Raw genomic sequence first — 18,924 nt, 5'->3', positions numbered from 1 at the left:
TATTAATTTTGTAGTGTATGTTTATATATTCTCGACTGAGTCAATCTATGAGCTCGACACATCATTAGCATTACGACCAGTAAAATTCTCTATTAAGAATTTACTCAATTACATTCACTAAGACTTGAATTTGAGCATCTGTTTAACTTTGAATCACTCGACACAATTGATTTATGTGTTTAGTGATAAATAAATTGAAAAACAATAATAGCTCATCAGGGTAACCATATCATTATTAGTATATTTTTATTAGTATATTTTAAGTAAGTTGCCATATAAAGGGGGTCAAAATGTGTCACTTTGGTTAAAAATATATAAAAGATTTGTTCGTTAATAAAATACTTATGATGATAAGCAAAATAAGGTCAAGAATAGTTTATATGTATGTATAAACTATTATTTATAAACTAATTTAAATAATTAATAAAAATAAACTCAAAACAATATACAAATAGGTCATAAATTATTTTTATAACAGAATGATTGGTTAAGGAATAAGAACTTCAGAATCACATATGAGAAGAAGCTCAAAATGTAGATTATGAAATTAACATGTTTTGGACGATTATGCATCCATACTGTCAATTCAAATACATTATAAATTTAATAATTTGTCTCAATGTTTATGTTATAAGATAAGATTAATAAACTCTGATTAAACATTGAGTTTTGACTTTTGGGTATGGAAATTGATATCATAGGGACAAGTATTTAAACTTCAATTGCTTAATTGATGTCATACGTAAAATGATTGATTTGTAACATGACACATGGGGCATGCTAAATGTTAGCATACGTTATTCGAATAAAATATGTTTTGATAAACTTACTATAAAATGGAACCATGGCTCAAAAGTCTCCAGTAATTTAGTTCTTTGTTTCATTCATGTCAATCAAAGGTTTTATTATCTTCTGTCATGTTGCGTGACAAAAAACAAATTCATGAAATACGGCAACTGCAGATACAAATTAATGGTTGGTATGGCATCATCGACAAAAAACAGAGCTAGGATTAGCACTTCCATGAGAACCTAAATAAATATGGAAATGAAGCCATTATTAGTTCTAAATGAGTGAATGTTTACATGTTAACTGAAAGTTGAAAATGGATTATACTTTAAATTGTTTTTTAAATTTTGAAAAAGAAAAGTAGAAAACACAAATGCGCCAAAATATTTTGTTGAAAATTTAAAAATGTTTCTGAATATAGGTTGATGGTTGGTAGTACAAATAATACATGTTACCAACTAAAATAAGATTTTAAAATTTAAGCATGTTCATATTCAAGTCATCTTGTATATGAAAATAATTTCATAGAAAAATTAGTCACATTAGTGTGAATGTTACCGACTCAAATATGACTGTCTCACGTGGAGGCAACTCTTAAGCCGTAAGCACAAAAAACTTAATTAAGCCTAGTCTATTGGCATGTAACTCAAATTGTCAGGTAGGTACTCTCAGCATCTCATATGTTTAAGGTAAAAATAATTTGATAGAATAATTAATTTTGAAACTCTTTTAGAAGTTTTTTTCCTTAACGAAATCATTAGAATTATTGTTTTTAGATTTTATAATTTAACAGTAAGTAATACTATTACTTATTAATCATTCTTATTAGTGTATAAGTATATTCGTTTATAAAACTGTAGCTAACTAGCTACTTCACATAACAAATAACTTTTTTTCAATCGAATTTGTGATCTCACCGTTATGGAGATCTAATTTCTTACCGTAAATCAAAATACTTATCAATCTTCCAACAACATCTTTAAATTAGATTTTTTTTGTTGAAACATAAAAAGGTACTCTGATATTTTTTTTTGAAACTTCTGATATTAATATGATGGAATTGTTTTTCTTAAAAAATTTGATTTATTGCATCATTCCCAATGAAAAGTGTTACGTACTATTCTTAACTACTTTTGTTTGAACAAGGTCTTGATGGGGCACTTTAGTTGGTTCGCACCAAAGAGAAATCAAACCAAATTTTCATTAATTCACATGCAATATGTTTTTATTAATAATGGCATATTCATTACAAGCAACTGTTTTACAAGCATGGAACCCATTGAGTATTGAATTATAGCATTGATAGAATCATCTTTTCTTTCATTCAGAATCGTTTCTCACTTCTCAGGCTCATTTTTCTCACAAAGTGATTTTTTTGACTTTACACGCAATGGCTCAATGGGTTCCACGCTCTTAGTTGAAAGATACATATAACCATACCTATATAATTTTTGTCAACATTTTTTTATACATATAGAAAGCGTAGACATATACATATTTAAAAACAATCTGTATCCCTACATGTAAAAAATTAATTGTGACACTACACATATATATATCGTTATCTTTTCCACCAGGCCACATCTCATTACTCAAAGTTGGGATCCTCTTCAACTGTTGTACCGGCATCGCTCTTTCCTTTGTCCTTCCTCCCTATTTTTATCCAGCCAATATAAAACAACACATGTTAATATTTTAAATTAATCATTTACTTTTTCATTGATAAATCTCAGCCACAATCATAGAAATAAATATGAGGTAAAATCACTCTAGTTTTAATCATAAGTAGTTTAGTAATATTTCAACACACATATTATGAGCTAGAATTTTCTAAAATACATGTCAAAATGTTACTAATACACCTAAGTTTAGAATGATTTAACCCATATTTTGGTAGGGTTACCTCATTTTAGTTTTGAATTTAGTCAGTATTTTAATTTTTCAATTAGTAATATATGTATACAAAGGGAATGTTTTTTTTTATGTTCCACATGTTCCCATATTACCAAACATGAAAGGAAATTATTTTAGCTTTATGCAGGAAGTCCCTTTACAAGGATGGAAACGTTAATAACATAAACTAAAGAAATTTCCTTTATTAAGACTCCTGAAAAAAATTCTCTTAAATGTTCTACTTGGCTCAAGAAAAATTACCTCCAATGGTAATCTACACGTTTAAACCAAAAAAAGAAAAAAGTTGAAAAGAAATGAGTGAGTCCTCTTAATTTATGTATGTTTTTAATTTCAAGATTTTCACCCAATGAGTTTCTATGTTATATTTGAGGATGCAGGGACATACACTTTTTAATTACGAAATTCTTTTTACCATCTACAATCAATTCAAAGCTTCATTCTTTAATTAACTTAGCTTTTTATCTGTATTTTAAATCTGTCAGGTGGTACTAACTTAAAAAGATAGCAATCAGCAAGCTATTTCAAACGGGATTTCTTCTTCATAAATGCAGTCACAGGACTCTTGTTCTTGCACTTCACAACCCTCCATACTTGGTGCCCACCATAAATGTAATTGAATCCTCACCACTTCTTTTTTCCTTGTTTGGTTGTTAATTTGAATTCAAGTCAGTGATTCGTATTTTGAATAGGGTACAAACTCAGAGTTCAAAATTACTCTAAGCAACCCACTCTCGGACGTGATAGTTCCCACTGTGACATTGAGTACACAATTCGGTAGTTGCAATTGAATAAGCTGTGTATATATATATATATATATATATGTATGTATGTATATAATGCCTAGTATTTAATTAATGCATAACAAAAAGGGTTAACTATCAGATTGGTCCCTGTCTTTGTCTCGCCGTCTGAGGTAAGTCCCTCCCCGGAAAATTTATTGTAAATGGTCCTCGTGTTTGAAAAACTTTTGGAGCGGATCCTCACCGGAGGACGGAGCTCCGGCGAGTGCTTAAATGACATGCTGACTGTGTTAAGTCAGCTGACGTGGATTTTAAAAAAATTAAAAAAAATAACAGGTCAGAAATTTTAATTATTTAACAAAAATAAAAAAAAAATTAATCTAAATTCAATTAAAAAAATATAAATTCATCTTCATCAGCATGAATCTTCTTCAACATCATGTTCTTCGTTAAATGTTTTCACATTGATCTCATCTTCATTTTCTTCATCATCTTCAAAAAATTATAACCCCAACAATAAACAAATTAAAATCCCAAAAATACCATATCTAATTTCCCATGGTCTTCATCATCATAACCAGAGTCAAGATATAATTAAAATCCAGAAAACAGGAAAAAGAAACCCAGGAGAACCCAGAAGTAGCTTAGAATGAAACCCAACAAGGGGTAAAAAGAAAATCTAACATGAAAGGTAAAGTGTGACTGTAACAAGAGATGAACACCGATTTGTTGTCAAAGCAACCTACACGTAAGGGCACATTGTTTGCACCAACAATTCTGTCATGTTTCGTTCCAAAAACAGAATCTGTCTTGGACTCTTGGGAGAAGCCAAACAAAAATCAGCAAGATTACTACACCGACGGAATTTTGGATCATAATCTTCCAGTCATGGTGTTGCTGTAAAGGGCTACTGTAAGATTATTATCCAGAAAAACCCAGGAGAACCCAGAAGTGCTTTGGTGGCCAAGAATCCAGACTCAGCAACAAAAACCATCTTCAAACCAAGATTTGAACAAAAACCGTACCTTGGTGTTGCTGTGAATCCAAACAACCACCCAAACAAAGTCACCTTCGAATCCAAACAAAACCACCTTCGAACCTAGCCCAAACAACCACCACGGATCCACCCTCCCCCATATCCAACCAAACCCCCCAACTACCACCAATCTGGAACCCAAACCTGCAAATCCCCCTTGGTGTTGCTGAGAATCGAAGGCAGAGAAAGAGGTTGATGACTCTGTCACGGTGCGAGCAGGAAGAAATCGACAGGAGATGAAGAAATCAAGAGGACATGAAGAGATCTTCGTCGCCGTCGGTGAAAGAGGAAGAGATCTTCGCCGCCGTCGTCGTTCACGATGTTAATCATCACCGTCATCTTCGTCGCCGTTGGCGGTGGCGATCTAAGCCGCGAGGATGCGAGCGTCGCACCCAGCCTCTCCCTCTCATTTTCTTCCTTCGTCCTCTGCGCACTCAGATTCGGATCCAGTGGGTCGTTCCGGTGTGTGTGCTTCTGCTACGTTCCAGTGGTGATGGTGAAGAAGAAGAGAGGATGGAGAAGAAGAACATGATCTGGATGGTGGTGGCTGTTGGGGTTGGTGGTCGTGTTTGGTGGATAGAACCCTAATTTGAGGAGGAGAAGAGGATTTGGGTTGCAGAATATGAACCCAATTTGATTGGAATGATTGGAAAGTTGGGTTAATTTGGGGAATTGAAATTAATTAGGAATGAATTGATTTTGTTAATTAATTTAGGATTATTTTTGTTAATTTGGTCCAATATTCTGACTTGGTATTTATTTTTAATTTATTAATTTTTTTTAAGATCCACATCAGCTGACTTAACACAGTCAGCATGCCATTTAAGCACTCGCCGGAGCTCCGCCCTCCGGCGAGGATTCGCTCCAAAAGTTTTTCAAACACGAGGATCATTTACAATAAATTTTCCGGGGAGGGACTTACCTCAGATGGCGAGACAAAGACAGGGACCAATCTGATAGTTAACCCTAACAAAAACAGTAATTGTATTCAATCAATTTTTTAGTATTACAAAGGTCGTACTAGTATCTCGCAGTTGATCGGTACACATGAAATTAATCTTCTTAAAACTTGAAAATCACATTAAATGAGTCTATATCTCATAACAAATCATTTTTCATGCACACCATCTATAAATCGAGTCCTTAATTAAATGTTTCATCTATCTACCAGCCATGCTATATAACTTGTTGGCTGATGTCCTAATTTCAACTTCACCATACATTCACACCTCATAAGACACCTAATAATAATGAGATATCTCTATAACTCACTCGATTGAACAAAAATAGTTGAATATAAAATCTTAGATTCAAATTGTACATGAATGATTTTCATTAAAAAAAATGTATTAGATTTGAGTTTTTTTATGACGAAAATCTTCATTGCCCATTGGGAGAGCTAACTAGCCCTTTACTAAGATGTGAATAATCTTATCTCGAATCGGTTTGACTCTGGTAGAAATACCTTTGTTAAAATAATACACACTTTTTTTTTTGAGAAGTAAGGATCATGAAATGATAAAAAGAGATTCTTGGGAACAAATCTTCCCCAAGTGAGATTAAAGTCTAGCACAAGAAAAAACAGCAAAGGAAGACAGCAAAGGGTCAAAACACAAATGATGAAAATAGCAAAAGAAAAACAACACTAAGAAAGATATTAACATTTCAAGGTAAACATCGGTATTCCTGAAATTATATTAACAAACTATCATAAATTGCACAAACTTGCCAATTATTATTATAAAAATAATCTAATTATATTATTTTGGACTTCCCGCTTCATGAATAAGCATTGCTTTATTAAAGCAAAAATTTCAGGGATTGGGAAAAGGTTGTTTTAATTGCAACAGATGGATTTAGCCAAACAAGGAAAACAAAAATAGTCATGAAACTTGAAAGTTTGGCCCATTTGTTGCCTTGGCAGCTAATACTTGTTCTTTTTTCTGCTTTATATTGTTAACTTTTCCTTTTCAATTCAACATCATCTTGTTCAAAATTCCATGTCCTGTCTTCTTCTTGAGGTCATTAAGCAAATAGAGAGGGAAAACATGAAAGAGGAAAGGTACTTTAATTATATAAATAATAAATATTGTGGTTGATGAATTTTAGCCTATAAGAAGGGTCACAATAGCTAATTCAATCAACTTCTCTCTACCTTCTCATATCAGTCTTCCAATCCTCCATTAAATATATAACTGCAACATATCAAGCCAATTCTATTTTAGTATATAACCTCTAAAGTTTCACTTCTCTAGAAAATCTCTATCAAGGTACTATACATAGTTTGAATTTAAATTTTGAAAAAAGTATAGGTTGGCATTTGGCAAGCAGTCTTAACTATTGTGGCATGTGTAGCTCAATATGCAGAGTCTCTGCATGATACATCAGCATATGAATTTGATATTGGACTCTACAAATTATAATATGAGGTAAGCCGGCAAATATATTGTGACCCAAAGAGACAATTTAAGATGTGAAATTTTATCTCACAAAAAATATTAGCCAGAAGGATATACAAGTACCAATCCTCTCATGTGAAAAATAAAAAAAATTAAAATTAAAATTTTGTATTTGTCTCTCTTCGGCCTTCATACCATTAAATAAATGAGATTAACATTGTTGTTAACTATGGATATTATGGGCCTACCAAAATAGTTTTGGATTCTCTCAATATTTATAAAAAATGAGATAAATATAAAATTTCATGTGACAATGAGAGGATTCTAATCCACTATTTATATGAAAATATTTAATTCTTTTTTTTTGAGATAATCATACATATGGTCCCAACTTGAAAAACAGCAAGCTGGTGGTGCTGCTCCCTGTATCATGTATCAGTGTTTGGACTGTAGAATGAGACACCTTGTTATCTTGTCTTCTCAATGATTCATTTAATATTTTTGTTGATTTTTGCTGTCTTTATGTCCGTGTTTGGACATATGCTACTGAAAATTAGCACGGCTTTTCCTTGAGTTCGATTCTCTGTTCTGTAAATTGATTTTAGTTAAAAATGTGATTTCATTTATGTTAAATACATTTATGAAGAAAGTCGATTTTCACAAGATAGTTTACTCACAATCAATTCACACCAAAAGACAAAGCTACTAGAAAGTTGAAATCCCTTTAGCATGATTTTTTTTCTTCTTTAGCATGAATTCAATTTGAATTTAGAATCAATTATCGATTGTGAAACCAAAAATGTGTTTTTTTTTTGTCAAGTGTTCTTATACTATGGCCTTATGGGACCAAGCCCAAAGAACAATAGGCTTAAGCCCAACATCAACATAGGTCATCAAACTAAATGCGTTTTTTTAAATATAATCAAGTTTTACCGGGTAAACTCGTGAACTAGTTTTTATTTTATTTTTTTGAAAGAAAGAACTAGATTGATAATTAGGAAATAACATAGAGTGGGGGATAATGAGTAATGCTTTGTTATGCTAATGAAAATCTTTAGAAAATCCTTAGTGGATAGTTGTGGCTTTTTGGTTGTTTGATAGACTTTCATTTGGTTGTGAGCCGCATGGCCCAACATCATTCTAGATGCAACATTTTATTAGTTTCAATTTTATATTTAGTTTTTTTGACAAATTCATGGAATTATACAAATTTGTCCAGGTTTATTTCCTTTCGCCCCAAGCTACGCTACATGTCAAAGGGCCCAATGGGGAAAAGTCCAACAACAAAGGCCTGAAAGCCTTGTTGACTACTCCAAATTTCAAAATGCATATTGTAAGAACAAAACTTGACTACAATATTGTACCTACTTAGCTTTTGTTGCCTAATGTGATAACTTCTATAGGGGTGAGCAAAGTGGAGTACGACAGGGTTTTATATCTATCTTATTGGGGTGAAATGAATCTAAGTTTTTTACAAGTGTTCTTTGAACTTGATAAATTTTCGTGTCTTAAACTCGGACAATATTCTCTCACCCTAAATTTATATTACCAAAAAAAAAAAATGTCATAACTTCCATTAACTTTCATTTTTCTAACTCACTTGTGATGTTGTAAATGAATAAAGACATTATGTATATAACCGTTTCTAAGTTTTTTCACATGATAATTGTGTATCTTTCTTATGCTAGTATTGATGCCTCTTATTTCCAAATATTCAAATAATATTAAACAAACAAACAACCCAATTATCAAGTCCCCGAGACCCCTAATTAACCATTTGGATAGGATCAAGGACTTGCAATCAACCGTTGCTCATCTTCTGGCTTGTCATGCTCTATTCTAATTATAGTTCGTTCACCTTACTTTGTGGCTGTCCGCTAATTAATCCAAATTTCTTTTCAAATCAACAAAGAAAATGACAACCACAAAACAACAGTTGTGTAAATTCCATTTTATGTCTTTTTCTTTTCATTCTGTTTTTACATTTTTGGCAAAGAGATGCTAGAGAAATAAAAGGAGGAAAATTACTACTATAGTTAGATATGTTTGAGCATGACTTTCCTTGTCAATTATGGCAAAACAATGTGTATTAACCTCCCACCATACATTCAGTTAAACAAACATAACAGATTGCTACCAAGACTTTTTTTCTTCAACCATATCCTGAATCCAACCCCACCATTTTCTGTTTCAAAACATGAACACCAAAATCATTGAAGCAGAATTAACCTTTACATAATCTCTTACACTTTTTTGCTGACTTCTTTAACATCTCATTTTGATTGAAGGGGTTCTCTTATCTCTCCCATTCTTTTTTTTTCTTCCTCTCATTGATCAAATACCACTCTCATGTTTTTTGTCTCCCAAACAAGAAGAAGGAACTCAATAAACATACCAACATTTTAACATTGATCCTTTGTTTTTATTTATGAAAACAAAGGTGGAACTCAAAGAAGGTCTACTCAACGATGGTTCGAACTTTTAGTAACCAAAAAAGCATGCAGAAGTCTAAGTCTTTTCATTTGAGGAAGATGTTTGAGATCCCAGGGAAACATCTTCATGGTTTCTTTGATAAGGATAGTGATGAAGGAGGTGATCCTGAAAAGGTGTATTCAAAAAGTTTTGAGTTGAGAAGTACAACTGATCAGCCAATTGAAATTCAGCAACCAGGATTGGCTCTCAATAATAGTGAGCATGTTCCAGCAGCAAGCTTGGTGGGTGAAGTGCCTAGAATGCCTCCCAAGCCACCAACTGGTATAATTTGGCCTCTAAATTTTTAGATTATGCCTAGATTTCAGATTGCTATAAATCAATATGATCACCATCTAGATGATGAAATAAAATTATGAGCTTCTGCTTAGCGGATCAAAATCTTGTCTCCAAATTTTAATTGATGCGTCAAAATTTTATCGATAGAACAAATAAGAAGACGTAGTTTGAGGTCAGAAGATTTTAATGCACTTAGCATAATGAAAAATTCATTCATTTGGCTTGCTCATAAAAGACTTCTCATAATGCAAAATTCTTTCTTTGTGCTTTCGTTCAGAAACTGAATTGATGAAGGAAAGGTTTGCTAAGCTGCTTTTAGGAGAAGACATGTCAGGTGCAGGGAATGGTGTTTCTTCTGCATTGGCTTTGTCAAATGCCATAACAAACCTGGCTGGTATGTACTTTCTTACAACCTATGCTAGCCAATTGACTATTCTATTACTCTTGCTAGCTTGTTAGGGATTGAAAATGTTTCCTCTTTTCCCGAAGATAAACATTGTTTATATCATCTGCAACATGGGGTTTGATTTCGGAAACATAATAATTTAATTATAGTTTAGTAATCTTAATTCAAATTTAAGCTTATATATATATTTTCTGTGTGTATTATTAGCTGAAATGTGTTCTCTCAATGAAATTTCCCTTAAAAAATCTGCTTGTTCTTGATGCAATGCAGCATCTGTTTTTGGAGAAATTTCAAAGCTAGAGCCAATGACTCAAGAAAGGAAGGCCAGGTGGAGAAAAGAAATTGACTGGCTCTTATCTGTGACTGATCACATTGTTGAATTTGTTCCATCACAACAGATAGGGAAGGATGGAACAAGCATGGAGGTAGGAAGCCTTGTTCTATCTCTCTCTTCCTCTGGTCTATTCTCTTGCCTCCACATTTAATACTAATAAAAGATACAAATGCGGGTTGATACAACCGCACAAATGCGGGTTGATGAAACCGCAATTGCATTCTAAATGCCATTGCTGGGACGACTTCAAAACTCTCTATGCTGCGGGCTGCGGCCACAATTGCGGTTGTGGAACGCAATTTAAAACCTGATAGAAATATTGGTATAAGCTTTTTCATACAAAATAATTAAAATTTCTTCATTATGTAGATCATGACTACTCGGCAAAGAAGCGATCTTCTCATGAACATCCCAGCTATGCGCAAGCTTGATGCAATGCTCATTGTAAGTAGCTGCACTTTTTTCTGAATCACCATCCAAATGGCTTCATTTTATTCATATTTGACTAACTAGATAGCAATGGAACAGGACACACTAGACAACTTTAGAGATCAAGATGAGTTTTGGTATGTCTCTAAAAATGAGGAGGAGACTGAGGGTACACCTAACACCCAAAGGAAGAGTGACAAGTGGTGGCTACCAATTGTTAAAGTTCCCCCAACAGGGTTGTCAGATATGGCTGGAAAATGGATACAGTTCCAGAAGGACAGTGTAAACCAAGTACTCAAAGCAGCCATGGCAATAAATGCTCAAGTACTATCAGAGATGGAGATCCCTGATAACTACATTGAATCTCTCCCCAAGGTAAACCAAAAACAAATCTGATTAGCTTATTTATTTCATGAGCACTCAAAACTTTTGCAGCTTGAGTTAATCTTCTTCATGTGTTTGGCAGAATGGTAGAGATAGCCTTGGTGAATCAATCTACAAGAGCATTACTGTGGAATACTTTGATCCTGGGCAGTTTCTCTCAACAATGGACATGTCCACTGAGCATAAGGTTCTTGACCTCAAGAATAGGATTGAAGCTTCCATAGTGATATGGAAAAGAAAGATGACCAGCAAGGATTCAAAGTCCACATGGGGTTCTGCTGTGAGCATGGAGAAGAGGGAACTCTTTGAGGAGAGAGCAGAAACAATATTGCTCATGATCAAACAGCAGTTTCCAGGACTTCCCCAATCTTCACTTGACATAAGCAAAATCCAATACAACAAGGTGAAAACAACATTGCAACTAATTTTTCAGTAATTATACTAAGATTCTCAAATAGTGCAGACACTTCATTTTTCTTTTTATCTCTCTCTTCTTATCACATTCATCATATATCAGATCCGGTACTTCTCTCTCTTCTCTTCCTTTCTCACTCTGGTGTCTGTTGGAGATTTTCAATTTTCGGATGTCTACCAATCATTTTCCCTAATTTTTCATGTTACATATCTTCATACTAGATGATCACTAATGAAATTTGACTATCACAGGATGTGGGACAAGCCATTCTAGAGAGCTATTCAAGAGTAATAGAAAGTCTTGCTTTCACAGTTTTGTCAAGGATTGAGGATGTCTTGTATTGTGATACAGTCACAAAGAATCCATCATTGGCAGTGAGTAGCAGGAGGTTTTCATTGGATTCTTCACAATTAGCAGGGCAGAATTCCCCAGACTCTGAGGAAGATATGGGAAACAAGCATTCTACAGGGACACCACCGTCCATGACTCTCTCAGATTTCATGGGTTGGAGTTCAAACAAGGGAGGGAGTGATATGAAGAAGACTAACTCCACAGGAGACTTAGAAGACTACATGAATGAAAAAGATGAAAAGAGTATTAATAAATCACCTAAGTTAACTACCCCAAAGAAAAATTACTACTTGGAGAAGTTTGATTACTTGAATGCCATAAAAAGTCCCATAGCTAGACATTAACATTAGTACCAAAAAAGGGAATGGGGAAGAGAGAAAGATTGGAACACAGACCAAAATAGAAAGTCACAATGCAGATGTAAACACAGCTTGAGGCCCGGTTATGTAGTTTTTTGTTCGGATATCAGTCAAATTCAACGTGAACGGACTTGCATCTCCATCCACAAGAAAGTTCCGTTCACTTTTTATCTTGAAGTGGGTGCTAACATCCGTTTGCACCAGTATCCAAACATAGCCAGAAGTAGGACCCTACTTAAGTAGAAGCTCTTGGGTACTCTTCTTCCTTCCTTCCATGGAAAGGGAAGTTAGAATATAACTATTGAGTTGTATGTTCCTGGCATAACTGGTTTGTACATTATGTAAGTCAGACTCTTAGGTCATGTAATTTCTGGACTTTCTTGTAAATTTTAATTTCATTACTCCTTCCAAATAGTGGAAGACTGATATAGTCCTTGTCCTAAGATCATTGTTGAACTCGTCAATTCTTTCATTTTCTGCTTATTTTTAAGTTGGTTGCACTTGGAATTGGAACACAGTTTGCAGGCTGTTTGTCCTTGAAATCTGTTCAATTCAAAGTTGTTAAGTTTACAAAAGCAACTACTTCCAATGTGCCTCAAATACAAATATTTACTGACTGATAATGTTTGGTTCTTGAATCATACAATTAACATTGAACTACAAAATGGAAATGATAAACCACTAGTACCTAAGACTCATGGGTTCGTTTCGTACGCCTTATAAGCCATAAGATGTCACTGCCATTCAAGGATCTTCTATGGCGTGGAACCTTCGGAGCACCCTGCAGAAAAAAGAAAAAGCCATTCAAAATTACAAATCTATGACTCGGGGAGAAACCAGTTTAATAAGCAGCATGCATCAGGAAAATGAAACAGGTAGAGTATACAAGAGTGACAAACTCACTTGGAAATGAAATGTAGGATTTGAAACTTTTGTTAGCACTGAAAAACCGTCGCGAACAGGTACCACTATAGTTTTAGGATGGAATGAAAATCATGTTAGAGAAGCATCTCAAAAGAAAGTTAAGTAGAAAAACATAGTATCATATTTGAGTTTTATTGAAACATAAGAAGTTACCGATAGCCATATTGTTGTGCCCATGAACTGTAGCAGTAGTTGGCTTCAAATTCTTAGCAGCACATGGCTTCTGAGGGTTCATAAACACTGGCAAATGCTCTTGTGATTTCAGTGTATGGTTTTCTAATTTTGAAGGAACATCATTTTTAGAATCACTGCAGTGAATAAAAAAATATAGAATAAACACCAGATATCTTTTATTTTCATGATGAAAATGTCATATTTAGCATGATGGTATAGTGGAACCAAGAATTACCTTAATTTTTCAGAGCTTAATCTCTCAAGGATAGGTGCTGATCATAGAAAAAAAAAAAAAAAGGAAATGAGATAATGGAAAAACAGTAGTGAACTACATTACAAAGTAATTGATTTGCAAAATTGTTGTCTCTATCAAAAGTATGCAATTGGTGACATGAAATATTTACGAGATGATAAATATCTGGAATGGAATCTTGGCAATTTCTCCCTCCATTGCATATTTGTGAGGGCAAGCTTGTCAGCATATTGTTCACATGACAAAAGTCTCTGTCAAAAAGCACCATCATTAGTAACTGTCAAAAAGTAACTTTTGCGTGTCAAAATTGATTCTGAGGAAAAATAAGCTGATCCATTCATGCTAAAAATTAGTGAGAGATTTTGTTATCCTCTAATCTATGCAGATTCATTATGTAAAGTAACAAAGACTAACTTGTTTGAGGCACTGGATTCGTGACTCAGCCTCAGAAAATGCATTTGTGTGAGATATAAGGCCTTCAAGATTGGCTGAGACATTTCCAAGATGATCAACTACAGTGACCACGGCCCTACATATGTACTCTCTTGTGTTTTCTATCACACTGCAACAAGGTGTACAAAATTCAAATCTGTCACGGGTCGACAAGTCCAGCAAATAATCAAACTTCTACAGTTTTACATAAAAGCTAGATAGCACAGTAAAGAAAAGGTGTTACAGGATAAAATCCAGGCTTTGTCTATCGCGGAACAAGTAAATCACTGTTCACAAGTTAAAAGAATTTATTAATCAATTTTTGCATATAAAAAGTATATTGTAAGTAACATATACTCCTACTGAATCAGTGGAACTGCCTAAAATCTAAGTTGTTAAGTAGCATGTTTTGGATTTCTAAGCTAACTAAAATCACAACAACAATAATTTAGTGTGAATAATAATGGACACTTCTTCCTATTCTTGTGTTCCTTCCCAATTAAGCACAACTGAGTTAATTTATATTCATTGATTTTTGGGTTGCAGTGACCTGATGGTTGATGGTTGAGTGGTCCAACATAATATAAATGCACAATTCTTTGGTTGTGCCAGCCTCTCCAGGGATGGTGGGGTCAACTTGTGGTAGCTTTTGGTGAACAACACAATTATGCGTTTATGTTGCATCTTTAAATACATGGTAGAAAATTACGGTCAAGTTAAAATTACGGTGAACAGAAGCAAAAGTTAAAGAAAGTTGCTCCTGTCCACCATGATTTTGACTCACCGTGATGTTCAATCGTGTACCCAACCAACCAGGTACTTTATCAATCAGCAACAATCAAATAAATGAATCCTGAACCTGATAACAAACTAGCAAAGATGGAAGCAGAGGAGCTGAAACCAGAAGCTAAAGGAAGAATATAAAGTCTACATTTAGTTTAAGAGTGTGGCAAGTTTAAAGAATTACTCTTTCTTCTTTTCACTCTTCAAGAACCTTGTTTCACAGTAATCTGCAGCATGGTGAAGCTGAGCCCGCAGTTCTCTTAGCTCCTACAAGACCAAGAGATGAAAACTTCTCTTAAAAACTGCAGAACACTAGAAAAACAGAAAGAGCAGAACATGGTAAGTAAATATGAACCTGAAGAGACTTGAGAAAGTGCAAGTTTTCTTCCATTTCAGGCTCAGCTTCTTGGTTTTCAAAGGAAAGTGTCTTGAAATTCACCTCCATGGTCTCTGAGAGGGAGAAACAATTAACGGTTGAGGTTGCAAAATTTCCTTATCATCTAAATATTCTGAATGAGACATGTGCCATGGTTTTGTGTTGCTTATAAGAGATAGTGACGAAATGGGGAGGTTATGTCAGTATTGTGTTGTGGCATGATAAACAAACAAAACTCAATAAAAGAACCGATTCAGAATGTAGTGGAAGATGACAAATAAATAACAGTTTTCAGCCCGTGACATTAATTTTGTTTTCACTTTTTTCCTTTCATCTTTTATCTAAAAGGACACGGTCATGACTCACACTAGTACTAGCATTGCACATTTACACCTATTTAAAAATTAACAGCAGTCACAATTATGAAAAATTGGCTGTGGACACTTCGAATAAGAAAAGTGAGGAAGGTGAAATAGATTACTGATAATGAGAGACATAGAGATGAAAATGGGTTAGGGTGTTTAAAAATTAAAATGTATAATGACGTGCATGTTTGGAAACACTTCTATAGTTGATTAAGAAGTTGGAATCAGTTCTTCTGGAAAGAAGTTTTTGTAAGTAGTTTATAGGTTTTGAAATTGATTATGATGAAAGAGTAATTAATTCAAACATGCTAGTACATTTTGGAACTGTTGATAGAGATTATCATACGAAATTCTCTTAATAAAAATGTTCTTGCGGGCCTAAATGACCATCAGATTCAATATCGTCATGGACGGCCCAAAAGACTCGCAACCAAGTGATGTCATGTTGGTCGGTCAGGACGACCATAGCAAGGTTTAGCTCGTCTGACAACTAGTTGAATAGAATAAAGATTTCACAATCATTAAGTAATAAAGGCTGTCCAAGCGTTGTCAATTATCTCGAAAGTCTTCCACAAATACTTCACTAAGGCCCATCGCCTCAATTATAAGTTACGCGTACACAAAAACAAGTTTGATCTTTAATTACATAAGCATTACTCATTTTGCTAACTCGTAACTCGTTTAAGACTTCAAATTTTTCTCTTTTTACTGATACACTAACTGGAGCGTTACAGTGTATTTGCATGTATCTCCCTTACTGTATCTTACATTACTCCTCTGTGCCAAAAGATCTATTCAGTACCGTGCATCACCATTAGAGATCGAGAGAATCCTCTCGCTTAGGTTTAGAAGAACAAAAGACAAGATAGTTTTGTTTTTACTCTAGTATACTTTCTAAACCTTCCTCCCAAAAAGTGATGAGGTTAAAACAAATTCAATAATTTACCACACATTTTGAATGGCACTTAAATAGGGAAAGTTTTAGAGTTTGTTCAGGTTTGGTTTGGGTTAACCAGCACATGTAAGGGTTCATGTGGTGTAGCTATTCAAGCACATGTAAAGGATGCCTCAGATTGAAGAAATGGCAATGTGCCAAAGTGCCTTGGTTAAGCGAAAGTTGATTATTTTAAAGAGGATATGCTAATGAGCTCGAAAATACTTAGTTCCCAAGATTATTAGTCTATTACTCCCTCCGGTCCTATTTATAAGCAACAAAAAAAAAATTCACATAGTTTAAGAAATGTAGTTAAACTAGGTAAAATGCATTAAATATGTCTTGAATCAAAATAAACTTCCAAAATTACCCTTTGTTATTAATGTTGGAAAGTGAGAAAGAGAGAGAATAATTAATGAGACACATTTTACAAGTTAGAATTAATAAGGGCATCATTGGAAAAAAATAATTAATATAGCTCAAACTTTCATTTGGTTCTTATAAAAAGGACCAAGATTTTTCTTCTCTTTCATGCTTATAAATAGGACCGGAGGGAGTACATAACAAAATGATCGTTAAACATACATAATTTTGTGGACATATATCGGACATGCGCATTACTACTCATGTTTGCAGTGGTTAAAAACTATCATTAATGCCTATATCTAATGTATGTCCACAAATTTTGTATGTTGCCTATAACAAAGCCCATTGCAGAAATATTGGGGTGATGGGAAAGAAGAAAAGAAAGGGACCATTATAATACTTGCTTCTCACTACATTGACCAGTAAACATGAAATTAGCAAAACGCATGTGCAAGTGCTAGGAAATGCTATTCTTAAAATCAACTCAAAGTTATAAAAATGACATGTCTTCTTTTGGTTTAATAATTAACAACTTTTATTGTTTTCTTACTTTATGTAACGTGTGCTTATTGAGAAGCTTTTTATTGAAATTTTGATTTAATTATGAGCATCCCAGTTAGAAGAGAAATTTTGAATCCAAGAACCAGAATCTTAGTTGACAAATAAACAACACAAGAATAGTTCCAAAAGAAAAAGATTATTTTTAGCAACGTGTAACTGAAAACTGAAATAGGTAAATGAGCTTATAACTTAGTTGATTGTTGAAAATTGAAAAGTTTCTAGAAAAAATGTGACAGAATGCCACTTAAAAAGCTTTATTTGTAAAATGACACTATATATATACTAATTTTAAAATAATAAAATTAATTATTAGGATGTCGTTTGTGAGAATGAGTCGTTAAATGTTGTTAGGATGTTGGAGGCCCTTGCTATGTCCTCTCATTTGATAGGGGTGTTGAGAGAGATCGTTGATATTTCTACTGGCCGGTAACGTGTCTCCTTCCAACATATTCAAAGAGAGGCTAATGCATGTGTTGATAAGCTAGCCTCATTGGGTTTGCATTTCCAGGTTCCTCTCCAAGAGTGGTATTTATCCCTGTTGAGTTAAATCAACTTTTAGTTTCTAACTGACATTGTTGTGCTGACTTAGTGTAATTTGTCTTTTAATTCAATGGTACACCAAAAAAAATGATAAATATATTTTTGGTTCTTAACTTATACACCATAATTAACAACAGCTAATTATGTGCGTGATTAGTTGTATTCTAGTGAAGAATCTCTTAACCCAAAAAAAAATCTATATTGTACATTCAAATATCACCATGTGAACTTTCACTCAATAAAATACTTCAAAATATGTTGAATAATGTGTTCTCAGAATTTGTCACCCAAGTACCAAGATCCAAGATGTTAAACTCCTAAGTACTTGGAAAGTTGGAAGTATGGTCTTGCACATTCCCCAATTTTTTGTGGTTTTCAGCATATCATCAAGTTAAATCCACCAAATGCAAAAGTATCAGATTGTGGACCTGTACTCAATGTTCATGGAAACAATGATACATAAATGAACACAAAAGTTAACTTCAATGGAAGAAACGGAAGTATATTTATCGCATGTCCGGATCGGCTTCTCTTTTCTTGGAATCAATTATGGATTCCAAAAGCTTGACAAGCTTCTCCCTAAAATTGATTCTGATTTTAGAAGCAGTAGAAAAACTTCAAACATGCAATCAACATTTTAAAGCTAAACACGCGAATGCTTTTAAGACAACAGGAGAAAACAATTTAATGAGAGAGATGAAGAAAGTAGAAGAAAAAGACTGTCGCTTGCTCCAATGACAGTATTATGGATATCTCTGGAAAACTTCCACAATTCAGTAAGATAAACAAGCTGACTACAAGTTTCTTGAGCTCGCTTAACAGATCCGACTGAACTCACCATGCATTTCTACAGAACATGTTTAATCATGCAAGCATTGATAAAACATAGCA

At 33.9% G+C, this 18,924-nt stretch overlaps 2 protein-coding genes across 2 annotated transcripts; one reads left to right on the top strand and one right to left on the bottom strand.

Annotated features, from left to right (window-relative positions):
- The first annotated feature begins 8,943 nt into the window (after positions 1-8,943).
- On the top strand, positions 8,944-12,797 carry LOC130738977 (rho guanine nucleotide exchange factor 8-like). Its single transcript, XM_057591166.1, has 7 exons — positions 8,944-9,632; positions 9,925-10,041; positions 10,324-10,478; positions 10,757-10,831; positions 10,916-11,191; positions 11,283-11,603; positions 11,867-12,797. Exons 1-7 carry the CDS (start codon positions 9,347-9,349, stop codon positions 12,308-12,310), a joined length of 1,674 nt encoding a protein of 557 aa, XP_057447149.1. The 5' UTR covers positions 8,944-9,346; the 3' UTR covers positions 12,311-12,797.
- A 74-nt stretch (positions 12,798-12,871) lies between these two features.
- On the bottom strand, positions 12,872-15,495 carry LOC130738978 (probable protein ABIL5). Its single transcript, XM_057591167.1, has 8 exons — positions 15,247-15,495; positions 15,076-15,158; positions 14,091-14,238; positions 13,828-13,927; positions 13,659-13,695; positions 13,403-13,557; positions 13,229-13,293; positions 12,872-13,106 (listed from the first exon to the last, which is right to left on the bottom strand). The coding sequence occupies exons 1-8, from the start codon at positions 15,334-15,336 to the stop codon at positions 13,014-13,016; spliced, it is 771 nt and encodes a 256-aa protein (XP_057447150.1). The 5' UTR covers positions 15,337-15,495; the 3' UTR covers positions 12,872-13,013.
- Between the last annotated feature and the right edge of the window lie 3,429 nt (positions 15,496-18,924).

The sequence above is a fragment of the Lotus japonicus genome, chromosome 2 (assembly GCF_012489685.1).
Source record: "Lotus japonicus ecotype B-129 chromosome 2, LjGifu_v1.2".
Classification (NCBI taxonomy): Eukaryota; Viridiplantae; Streptophyta; class Magnoliopsida; order Fabales; family Fabaceae; genus Lotus; species Lotus japonicus.
The sequence above is the reverse complement of the archived record's forward strand: the minus strand, read 5'-3'. Positions and strand labels throughout refer to the sequence as shown.

Coding starts and splice junctions, on each gene's coding strand:
- LOC130738977 (XM_057591166.1), top strand. CDS start 9,347: ATGGTTCGAACTTTTAGTAACCAAAAAAGCATGCAGAAGTCTAAGTCT. Junction 10,042..10,323: donor TGCCATAACAAACCTGGCTG/GTATGTACTTTC, acceptor GATGCAATGCAG/CATCTGTTTTTGGAGAAATT. Junction 10,832..10,915: donor AGCTTGATGCAATGCTCATT/GTAAGTAGCTGC, acceptor GCAATGGAACAG/GACACACTAGACAACTTTAG.
- LOC130738978 (XM_057591167.1), bottom strand. CDS start 15,336: ATGGAGGTGAATTTCAAGACACTTTCCTTTGAAAACCAAGAAGCTGAG. Junction 13,696..13,827: donor TTCCAGATATTTATCATCTC/GTAAATATTTCA, acceptor TTCTATGATCAG/CACCTATCCTTGAGAGATTA. Junction 13,558..13,658: donor TTAAGCTCTGAAAAATTAAG/GTAATTCTTGGT, acceptor TATTCACTGCAG/TGATTCTAAAAATGATGTTC.